The sequence below is a fragment of the Micropterus salmoides genome, unplaced genomic scaffold (assembly GCF_014851395.1).
Source record: "Micropterus salmoides isolate LMB-PRFRI ecotype aquatic unplaced genomic scaffold, ASM1485139v1 Ms_hic_scaffold_21, whole genome shotgun sequence".
In the NCBI taxonomy this organism is placed as follows: Eukaryota; Metazoa; Chordata; class Actinopteri; order Centrarchiformes; family Centrarchidae; genus Micropterus; species Micropterus salmoides.
This window is the reverse complement of record NW_024041262.1, coordinates 13,392,113-13,404,421: the sequence shown is the minus strand read 5'-3', so window position 1 is coordinate 13,404,421 and position 12,309 is coordinate 13,392,113. Positions and strand designations below refer to the sequence as shown.

At 38.6% G+C, this 12,309-nt stretch overlaps 1 protein-coding gene and 1 long non-coding RNA gene across 2 annotated transcripts; one reads left to right on the top strand and one right to left on the bottom strand.

The window, feature by feature from the left end:
* Positions 1-646: 646 nt before the first annotated feature.
* On the bottom strand, positions 647-10,374 carry rundc3ab (RUN domain containing 3Ab). The gene is made up of 11 exons (XM_038736667.1): positions 10,057-10,374; positions 6,650-6,765; positions 5,992-6,119; positions 5,530-5,615; positions 5,354-5,443; positions 5,190-5,270; positions 4,563-4,728; positions 3,656-3,813; positions 3,335-3,454; positions 1,977-2,077; positions 647-1,875 (listed from the first exon to the last, which is right to left on the bottom strand). Exons 1-11 carry the CDS (start codon positions 10,161-10,163, stop codon positions 1,733-1,735), a joined length of 1,296 nt encoding a protein of 431 aa, XP_038592595.1. The 5' UTR covers positions 10,164-10,374; the 3' UTR covers positions 647-1,732.
* On the top strand, positions 5,379-6,575 carry LOC119916610. The gene is made up of 3 exons (XR_005447118.1): positions 5,379-5,470; positions 5,553-5,633; positions 6,219-6,575. It is a non-coding gene; the product is annotated as an uncharacterized LOC119916610 (long non-coding RNA).
* Positions 10,375-12,309: the final 1,935 nt, after the last annotated feature.

Here is a 12,309-nt window from a genome sequence, read left to right as displayed (position 1 = left end):
TTAGGATTGATTCTCAGGGGTCCAGAAATGTCTGTACAACATTTAATGGCAATCCATCCATCTGGATGTTAAGATATATCAGTCTGGTCCGAAATGGTGGACTGACCAACCAACGCTAGAGCGTTAGCATAAGTCTTTTTTTGATGAGCCATACACAAATTGCATTGACACTATTAAAGTAAATTGCCCTCTGGGAAAAAGCAGTAGTAAAAAAGCTAAGAAAACAAGATAGCCATGCTAGCAGTCCGAGGCTGTACTTAGGCACACTTTGAGTTAAATGCTAATGTCAGCATGTCAGCTTACATGCTTACAGTGACAATGCTTACATGCTGATGTTTAGCGGGCATAATGTTTTCCATGTTCACCAACTAAGTTTATCATGTTAGCATAGTAACACTTGCTAATTAGCCATACTTAGGCACAAAAATACAGGTGATAATTAGACATAAAGTTAACCATAGTTTTGGACAAATTGAAAATGTCAGTGGTGCTACTGGAAAAGTCTGGGTATCACGAAAATCAATAGAATGCATTATCTGGGGAACTATGTTCATGGCAATTCATCCAATAGTTGTTGAGATATTAAATTCTGCACCAAAGTTAGTGGACCGACTGACTGAAAATACACATCCATTGCACACCAGCATTTAATGTTTCAAAAAAAAGTAAGTTTTATTGCAATTTTTAACAACGCAATGTAACTCTCAACAACACTGCATGAGATTGCAATTTACATGATGGTAATGATAGATGTAAGTATGATGTGAAATTATATAAAAATAAAAACAGATCATAAGAAAAAAATTGGGGTAAAAATGACACACATACTCACATTGCACATTCACTATTTCTCTCCTCGCTCAAACTACTCTATCAAGCCAGGTTTGTAGAAAAAGACAATGAAAACATTCATTCTGCATAGTCACAATGCACTTTGCATTGTATGCAATAGATATTATGTGAGTGTTTTTATGTTCACATTGTAGTGGCTCTGCAAACCTTAGTAGCCTGATCTTTTATGTCACATCCTAAAATCTGTATCTAACATTCAGTACGTTGGAATAGGGCCTAAACTGCCATTCATCCTAAATATCATGGAGCTGCATCTGTTCATTTTAAAATAATCTTCATCATAAAACCCTCTGGCCTCTTTATCTGCACAAGCTTCTCTTTTTGTCTCTCTTATAATAGTGTAATATTATATGGCAAAACATTGTTTCTGTTCCATAAAAGGTTATAACTCATAACTCATCCATCCTGCACTGCCAGTATTATGCAAGAGGCAGAATAAGATACACAGACTGGTAAGACACAGACAAATGGACAAGTACATACAAAACAACCATACACCGAGTTTTGTACAGATATGTGACTGTAAGTGCACAAAATCAAGTATTGTGACATAAGAGAGGTCAAACTTGAACCTGTTGTTTGCATTTCTGGAGGCTTAATCATGTCAAGACAAATAAAGACAGTGAAACAGAAGGAGGCCGTCAGGCAGTACAGCAGCTTTTCCTGCGTCTTTGTTGGACAGTCCCAGACACAGAGGCTACTCATTCACAAACACTTAAAAGGTTCCAGTTGCGAGAGTGCTGGGCGCAGAGCAGAAAGGTAAAGGGACTCACGTAAGGGCCACGAAAGAGAGCTTTTGTCCGCCTACCAAAAGTAGTCTTTTTGTATTCATGTTGAATTGCAGTCTGTTAAGTTGTTGGCAGTGTTTCTTTGGCGCCCCCTAGCTGGGAGAGAGGGCAGGACTGTTCTCTGTGCTGATGTTAACCAGGCACTCGCTGGACTTGAGGCTAGCCAGAGACTTGCAGCTCGGGAGGGATGCCAAGGACCCACACAGGCCCATCATGGAGGGGGTGTAGTCTTTTTCTGGAGGGGTGGGACAGGCACATAGTGGGAGGGTCAATTCATGTGTGTTTACTCACTTATTATCTTAGGAGGACACAGTGTGTAACTGTTTAAAATTTCACCTGTGCACCAGGCTCCTCCATTCTGTTTCCCCTCCATCCTCTGGGAGTCTGAATCCAGGCTGATCTCCACTGACAGCAGCTCTGTGCTGGGGAAACTCCTCCTACAGGTCAACAGGAGTCAAGGGTTTAAGCAACAATACAGTGGGTCAATGATACAGCAATAAAAAAATGGAAAATTTTATAGCTCCTATAGTTCCTATTTGAGCTTAATCAATTAGTCTATTGGCTGAAAAAGTTTGGGCAACTATTTTGATAATGAGTTTCAATCAATTCATTTTTCATTTTTCAAGCAAAAATGTCAAACATTTGTTAGGATCGGCTTCCCAAATCAAAGGATGAGATGTTTTTCTTTGTCATATAATTTAGTAAATTTAATATCTTTGGATTTTTAAGTTTATTGCATAAAACAAGCAATTTGAAGACATCACCTTGGGCTCTAGGACACAGTAACAGTAAAGTTCCCTGACATTGTATTGACAAAATGATGAACTGAATAATTGAGAAAATGATGGGCTGATTAATCAATAATGACCCAATCAATAATCGGTAACGCCCATTAGTTGCAGCTGTGGTTGGTATGTTTAAATACTTATTATTAATTAATTTAATTTAAAAGATGCACTGTAAATCACAAAGTAAGATAAATAATTAAAGTTAAATACATTTCCAAGGAATCATTTCTATCTTTAAATTATGAATTAATAATTGAAATTGTACATGGAATCACAAAATATGTCTTCCATGTTCTCACAATCAATTTGTTCCCTGCAACATTTGTTTTAGTTTAGAGATATGTTAATAAGCACTGTGCCACCTAAATGAAATGAAAAAAGCTTTAGTAGAAGTTGTGACTGTCCAGACTCCTGTCAACATACATACAACAATATAACAGCTTCTTAAATGGATCATTATTTTAATTCATTATAAGTAAACATGGTAGAAGTCTATAATTATTCCCACTAGTCTATGTAAAAACAGCAAAATAATCAACAAATTAACAAAACAAATATTTTCTATATAGGCTATTGTATGCAACATATGTGCAACATAATACATGTACATAGAAGCGCATGTTGTGGTGCATGTATATAATGTCTGTATACATAAACATTATCATTATTATATTAATATCTTAGAGAAGCAGGAATTAGCAGTATTGCACACAGCGTACCACCACACCCTTGCTGATATGACAGATTTATTCTCGTCTAGGACAGTCACTTGTGGGTGTCATAGAGTGTGTGCATTTTTGTTTCTCTTTTCAAGTATTACATACAAAAATCATCTATAACAGTTAAATTACGTATGCTACACATAAGCTCTGTTATGCCAGGAGACAGATGCTCAAGGGGTCAAACCTGCGGAACAGCTTGACGTCCTCTTGGTTGTTGTACGGCTGGAGCGTCGGCCACTGATTGACCAAAGGGATGGAGAGGTTTTTGGCCAGGTGGTTGGAGTCGCATGGAATCAAGTTTGTCCTGACAAACATGAGGATACAAGACATAACTGAGAAGTAATTCAATCCAGGCCTCTGGAACAGACGCACCAAAAACGTCAACTAAACCAATGGCAAATGTGATTTAAGCTGGTTATCTTTTTCTGCTTGCCATAGTGCAGTGCACTGAGGAATACAGTATGTGGGTGAAACCTGGACACCACCCTCTGTCCACATTACTCACAGCTGCTCCTGAAGCTCCAGGACTATGGCCTCCAGGTCCTTCTTCTCCTGTTGGCTGTGGCTCTGTAGCTCCTCCAATCGGGCCTTCAGCCTTTTGTTCTCTGTTTCTGTGTTCTTCAGCTGGGACTCACGCAGGCGCACAAGCTCCTCCAGGTAACCCTGAAAACGCACATCCACACTAAGTGAAAGGAAATCTCCACCCTCGGACATTCATGAGACATTAGACATCTGTGATGCTCCGTGTTTTAAAGAAATCATTTTGAGATTTTGTGGTTTGACTTCTCCTTAACCATATGTAGTAAATGCCATGCCATATTTAACATATAAGAGTAACTAACACTTTTTGATAGCAAAATGTTAATCATCATTTTAAGATGACAATGCAATACCCTGCAAAACCAGTGTAAGATGACTCATTCAAAGTAATAGTTCAACATTTTGGAAAATTATTTGCTTTTGATTTATTTTCTTGCTGAGAGTTAGATGAGAAGATCGATTCCACTCTCATGTTCGAGCATTAAACATGAAGCTACAACAGGCAGCTGGTTAGCTTAGCTCAGCATAAAGACTGGAAACAGAGGGAAACAGGTAGCTCTTTCCAAAAGTAAGACATGGACAGAAATGGTTTAGGTACATAACCCCACCTCATAAATTATGCAAAACAAACAAGATATAACTTAATTCATTAGTTAATTTGTGAGCTTTTGAAGGGCTGGTATGTGAATTTTCTTGCCTCCGTACAGAGCCAGGCTAGCTGTTTCTCCCTGTTTCCCCCTGTTTCCAATCGTTAAGATAAATTAAGCTAAGCTAACAGCTGCTGGATGTAGTTTCATATTTCATGCTATGAGCTATGAACTATTTCTTCAAGCAACACTGTGTATGTTCAAATACAAAAAAAAGCCGCTCACCTTTTGAGCATTGACGATCTTGAACCTCTGCTCCATCTTGCGACACTTTGTGCTCCAGCTCTCCTCGTCAGTGACCAGGGGGATGTAGGGGTGTTCGGGGATGCTGTCATCACTTGTGCTGCTGTTAACACTCTGTCGATCATCATCATCACTCAGGTATTCATAACTACAAAAGACGCAGCAAAATGATTTATTTTCAAGTGTCGTTAATGTGCTTTTCCTACTGTAACAAGTCATGCTATGAAAACGACATAGAAGTAAGATCCTAAAAGAAATGAAGCTCCTATTTGTAAAGTGAATAAATAAATATTCTCAAAGAGATTTTTCTGTTATTGGTAAATGTGGCACCTTGAAGGCATGGCATCGCCACATAGACCAAAACCAAACAGCATGTACTGTCCACCAGAACAATACCATATTTACAATACCTAAAGGTGGAGTGAGGTATATTTCCTGAGGCAAAAATCCAATACCAGGATGGAACAATGTGTACTGTAAATGATCATTTATTTGTGTGAAGATTCATTGGATCAGTAATGTATAGTCACTCCAAGTATTTAAGGTTATGTGGAGAAATTCACAAATTCACTGTGAAAACGCTATTTTACACAGTGTCAGTGAACATACCTTTGTGTGAATTTTAAGTATGGTGTGTAATCAATCACAGCTGAAGATTTCCCATCCAAAGCCTCCCCTTTCAGACAGAAACTGTGGAAGAGAAAGTACACATCAATAAGATAAATAACAAACCCATCTAAATGTATCAATTTGATCCATAAATGTTTCCTCACCTAAAGTCTATGGCTCCAAGACCAATGAGCATCCCTGTTAGGACCGTGGCTTCCTCTCTTAACACGATGGCTCCTTCTGCATAGAACCTCCTAAAGCAAAGAGACGAATACATCCAGGTAGGAACATGGTTCTAGTCGGGATAGGGCAATACTACTGTATATGTGTGGCCTCTAACCTGGTCGTTCTGCTGTCCCTCAGAGCAGTGGCGATGTATTCAGACAACCTCTTCTCCATCAGGGCTACTCGTATCCAGGCCCGACCCTGAAGGAGACAACAAAGGTTAAAACACTATACGTACAATATAACATTATTATTATTACATTATTTGAGACTGCACTACAACTCTTCCTTTATTTAGACATTTTTTTTTCTTTCATTGTTTTCTTTCTATTGCGAAAGATTGGGATAGTTGCATACTCATAAATCTGATTTATGCGTAAATGCTAACTAGGACAGCTGTTTCAAATCAGGGCAATCAATTAGAAAGACCAATCCAAGGAAGGCCTCAAACAAAAACATGTCCACATACCAAGAAACCAACAAGCACAAGCTAGGAAAATGAAGGAAATAAAAATAAAAATAAATATGTTTAAAATTAGTTTTATATTTAGATTACTGTACTGTATATGGGACTTGCCTTGGCTCGTGAGGTGCTAATGTTTTCCATGCTCTCGATGCTGCTGATGCAGCTGTTGGGTACTTTAGCACAGGCCAGACGGATGTAGTCCCAGTAACTCCTCTGACCATCAAACCAACTGCCGGAGCCTAGAAAAAGAGTGTAACATGAATGTTGTTCAATGCATTTTCTATGTTGATATGTTTAACTTAATTCTCAACACATACTATAATGTGTATTTATTTCAGTGAGCAGAGGGTGGAGTATGGGCTAACAGCATGAGACCTCATGGAAACAAGGAGCTGCAGAAGGAGGAACCCCACAGTGTTTGACCAAAAAAATGATTGCAGCCATTGATAATAGACTGATGAACGCGATACTATGTTGTTATTTTAGAAACTATTATATTTTATTTAAAAATTCAGAACAAGTATTAATGCAGACAATACAACAATGTTTAGATTTGGTAAGTAATAATTAAGTAATAATGTCAGTATTGACTAAATTAGTATTGTCTTCTAAAAATGCATTATCAAAAACAGCATTTGAACATTTTCAATATGCTTTTTTGCTTCTAAGTCAGATTCCATAAATTGTTCACTGTTTTTTCAAGTTTTATTAACATGTCATGTTAACCTTCCAGACACGTTCCTTATTTAGGTTTATTTAGGTTCATTACCTTTGAAACGGTGGCTAAGGATGTGTTCAAGAATGGCTGCGAAATTGATGAACTCCTCAGATGAATCATCTATGGGCTCGGCTGTGTATTTCTCTAACAGCGTCTTTACTGAAAACCTTTGTGTGGTAGAGAAAGACAAAGAGAAGGAGAAGTTGCCAGTAATAAAGTCATCATGGGAATAAGTTAGCCAGGGAGCAGATTAATGGATTAATGCTTTCTTTGTTTCAGTTCGCTGTAGGAGGAACATTTCATCGATCAAACTATAATTATACTTTACTTGATGAAAATAAATCACAAAAGTCCATGTAAGAATAGTGTTCTGCCAACATCTGGATTTAGTGAAACAAAGTCAATGATAAAAACCTGTAAAATGGATAAAATCAAAAAGTGAATCAGAACTTGGGTTGTTAAACACACATCATGTTCATTCCATTTTGTTGTTGATGTAGATTTCTGCCCGCAGTCACACTGTACTCTTGTTTTTACAATGGAGCCTGATGTCACCCATTTACTGTGAGGAAGATGTTTATGGAGAGCTTTCAGGAAGCTCCCAACAACTAAATTGACTTCTTATTGAACAGCTTGAATTTATGACTCTTGTCTGATGTATTACACTCAAGGTTGTACGGAAGCCTGCTTGTGATACACTTTGCTGATGTCTATAAATTACATTTTAAGTACATGAATTATTTGGAAAACAAATGAATTTAAATACCCTGGATGAACAGTTTAAAGCATTTTAATTAAGCGTGTTAGCATGCTAACATTTGCTAACTAGTACTAGACATAAAGAAGCTGAGGCTGATGGGACTGTAGAGGAATACCAAAGTGATTACAATTTATCCTGAGAGGGACATTAATATCTAACAATTTCATGGCAGTCAATAAAGTAGTTGTCAAAATATTTCACTAAAACCATAAATTTAATATCATGGCAGCACAAGAGGAAAAGTCATCCTCTGGGCACCATGAATGTCTATACCAAAGTCATGGCAATCTATCATTGATGAGATATTTCTTTCTGGACCAAAGTGCTGGACTGACCAACCAACACTGCCATCCCTGGATGGCAGAATGACTAAATATTTATAAATAATTAATATGGATTTGAGTATAACAATGTACCTGCATAATTAAGAGGTTTAATGTCAGCTGGGGTGACCTCCTCCCAGGATATATACACCCACACACATGAACCCCCATGCGGTTTAAACTAAAATTCTAGGCTTATAAGCAACATTAACCATCTCCTGAAATGACCATTCCTAAATATTTTAGACTAAATAATTCAGCACTTCTATTTGCTGCAAGAACACCTGCCACATGCTATTTGTCCAGCGACACCGTGATATGCTGTTGGTTGAAAAGGGGCCATTTGGACCAAAGAAACCCTGGTATACATGGAGCGAAATTATTTCTGATAGATATTGGTCATGTTTTTCTGACTCTGGATGTATATAATAATATTTAGTAAAACATATCTGAACACTTTACAGTCAGTTTGCGTGGTGTGTGTGTACAATGCTTATCCTAACACAGGGCATTGAAGCAAGTGATTTCACTCCCCATTGTTTCAAAGGCAACAATGTCTCATTCAGCTGCTCCGACTGTGGCCAGATGCTGGACAATAATTGGCTGACTATCCTCAAAACGAGCACAATCCACTGTGTTTTCACTGTATTACAGACAGCAGGGACGTGACATGACCCAGATAGGCTTGTCAGTGGCTCAGCAGAGGTGCAGTCTTGTTCACCTGCACAGATGTCTGAATGTGTGTGTGTATGTTTGTTTAGTAGGTGTTACATACAGTATGAAAAGAACATGACTGTGGGGCCTAGTCACAACAGACCCAAGAAACAGACTTTAGACTTGACTTTTGCCTTTAACATCAGTGACTTGAATCTTGGCAGAACAGGCAGAGCTGACATGAAGCCAGACATGAACACGTTTGCTGTTTAAGGTGTATAGTCTATGTCTGTGAGGAGAGGTAAGAGAAGGGCTTGAAAATACCAGTGGACTTTTTGTTGTACACACATGTATATGTGCAATAACTGATTTTTGGGGGGCCACTTGGTGCTAGCTGTGAAAACAACATTGACACAAGATGATATAGCAAAAGTAGCAAACAGCTGCCTATTTACACACCCAGCAGATTCAAAATATCAGCATTATTGCAATAGACATGGACCCTATGAGAGTGGTGAGACTGGACCAAAACAGTTAAGTTGCAGGCCAGAAAACCAAAACAATGATCAGAAGGATGAAGGGGATACTATCATATCAGCAGAGCAATATAAAGTGGGTTAATGCACAGCAGAGTAGTAGTAGTGCAGGTAGATTGTTTAAAAGTATTATGACTTTATTCTCATTAAATTACAACTTCTTCTCGAAATGTCAGAGAAAACAGATATGTAGATTTTGAATGTGCAGAAAGTTTGCAGAAGGTACTTCCCCAAACAAAGGACACAAAAGAGGAGGGAAGACTAAAGCATGCCTACATGTGTTGACTCAGCAGGGATGATATTAAATGAGAAAAGTTGATCCACAGGAGAAAAACACAAGCAATACACAACGCCTTAAAGCCTTATTGCATTAGGCCTTTAGCCTATTCATTTTTACATTTTTTAATTTTTAAGTGTCACCTTCTGCCTGAAAGTTTCCCTTTACATAAATAAAGACATTTCCCACATAAATTGATGGACCCCCGAACCTATGCCTTTGCTGAGTGGTTACAAACATGCATGCACACAGTATGTTTCTGTAGGCTAGGTATTGTATATATGCTGTTTAAAAGCTCTGGTAAAGGGCCTTCAAGTGCAAACCTCTATCCAAAACCCCCACAAAGTCCAGGACTTGATGTACAGACCTTATAGCTGCTTCCCTGCCCATAGTCCCTGGGGTGCCAGCTAGTCCTTGCCCTAGGAAGGTTGTCTCATAGCAACCACGCCATCAGCTGGGAGAAAATAAATTGCACTGACAAAGATGACACTGCTAAACTCACACAGAGAGACCTCTATCTGTGGATTTTTTTATCGGATTTTAGGCCTATTAAGAAAGTAGGCCATTGTATATACAGGCTTCATGTCAGTACAGGCCCACTGTCGGTGCAGAGTTCATAAAAAGGACATATAGCATGAGGATGACGTAGGCTAGGCGTGCATGTCAAAAATATGTCTTGTGCATGTGTGGCTTACAGTGAAAAACAAAAACACCAGGATCTAAATTGTTGTTAGGCCATTAAACATTCAAATATAGCCTAACTGTAACAATAAACGCAACATTTAACCTATTAGATCTCCACTTATAGGCTATCAGAGCACAGGCACTTCAACACACACACACACACACACACACACACACACACACACACACACACAGACACACACTAAAGTAGTAAGTAAACTGACCTGCAGACGGTGATGAGGTTTTTTCGCTCCACCGCCACGTTCCGAGCCGACGCTTTTTTCGAGACATCTCCCATGGCCATCGCTGACTGCATACAGCCGGGCTCCATCCAGGAGGAGGCAGCCCTGATATCAAAGGACCCCTCCCTGTCGGCCACCGGCCCTCCTCATTCACTTCTGGATGCAGGAGAGAGGATGCTGACTGCCCGCATCAGAACCCCTGACAGCCTGCAGCAGTTTTGGCGGAGGATGTGCAGTTTGACGCGTCAGATAGGACCGCAACATGCAGTGTGTTGGTCTGATTATTTTATTATTACTCCTATACACAGACTGAATTACGTGGGCTTCTGTGCTCGCTCTCTCTCTCTCTCTCTCTCTCTCTCGCTCTCTCACGCCCCGCCCACCTTTTGAAGTCATAATGACATCACCGGATCAGCTCTCATCAGGCAGACTAAACATGACGAATCACTTCCTGGCTTGAGTGACATGTACACTTTTAAAGAGGTTTCCTGCTTTACAATATGGCTTTAACATTTTTATTGTGAATTATAAGGACTTCAATATTATTAAAATGAAATTATTCTTGATAGGCTTGAGAACTTGTATTTGTCAAGACAAGTTCAATACAATATGTTTATACCGCAGGCATCATACACTTAATCACAATCCACCTAATCCACAATCAGTGACAGGATGTGTCAATCTGATGAAATAATCGTTTAATGTTGTTTGAACTACATCTATATTAATCAGGTTTTTTTTAGCTCTGGCCCTACATTGTTTGTAATGTTAAATCAATACAGGCCCATGTGCACATTTATTCCTAGCCCATACATTGTCCTTTTTAAGTTGGGTCATTAAGAGATCCAAATATTTGGGGGACATACTTCAAAAATTGTTTTTATCATGCTCTGTAAAAGTCCTGCATTCAAGATTTCAATTAAGTAAAAAGTGAAAGGGTGAAATTGTCCCTTTTAGAGAGTCATGGCACAATGGATAAGATGCCTGCCTTTGGTGTAAGAGACCTGGGTTCAATCCCCCACTGTGACCCATCCACCACTGTGTCCCTGAGCAAGATGCTTAACCCCTTGTTACTCCAGACCTCTCACATGTATAGCAATTGTAAGTCGCTTTGGATAAAAGCGTCAGCTAAATGTAATGTAGAAGTGTTTCTTAACATATACCACCTTTTTTATTCTATATTTAGCTATCATATGTGTGTATATGTATGTTCATGCTAGAATGAATATAGGATAATGTGTTGTAAATAAAAAAAAAGATGTTTTTCAATAAATGTCAATACACATACACACATTTCCTCTGATGCACCTGTGTTACATAACCTTCATCTGTCCATCAAAAGCCTTTGTGAGCATTGTGTTTATGTGTTGTGACAGAAATGTAGTTTAATTTCATTAAGCCTCTGAAAATAATTTTCAAGTACAATAAGGGTGATATCATCATCACCAGCAGCACCACCACAGTCATCATGCTGGATCATTTCCTCCTTCTGTAATTTCCGATCAGCATCCCCTTCACCCTCCTCCTTCTCTTAGCTTTTCTCCACCTCTGCTACTAGAAGAGGTTTTCATATATCTGAACCAACTGAACTGAATCAGCTGTAGATTTCATCAAACAGTGACAATTTGGTCCCCAACCTCTTCCTCTCTAATTAGCTGACAGCTGGCTGCCACCACACGTTGTTGGGTGGGGGATGTGGGTTTCATTGTCCCGGTGGAATAGCAATCACTCACTATCTGTATCTGGTGCTCCATATGTTTGGATGCTTCACGTTTCCTCTTTTGACAACATCAGAGCTGTGAAATGTTCATGAATGGCCTGTAATCTAAAATGAGATTCAGAAGTAAACAGATGTAATATGTGGCGATCACAATACCTCACCTTTTCCCTGAAGAGAAAAGATTTTGAAGTGATTGTTAAATATGATTTGGGTGAGACTGAAGATGGCTTTATTGCTTGTTACAATATAAGTATAAATTTATGGTCTAAACGTTTAAATTAATTTCTGATGTTTTAGGAAGAAAACCTATTTGTGGCAGATTTTATTTGTCAAGCTTGGGACAGGAGACAAACTTCTATGTAATGTAATGTTATATATAATAAGTTCTGTTCATGTCTGATGTTTTACCACTGCAATCGTATTTTTTTGGTATCTTATAAGTTCATGTTGGGTTGGAGACAAATAAATACAATAACTAATTTAACAAACAAATTAATTCAGTATCATAATAATGC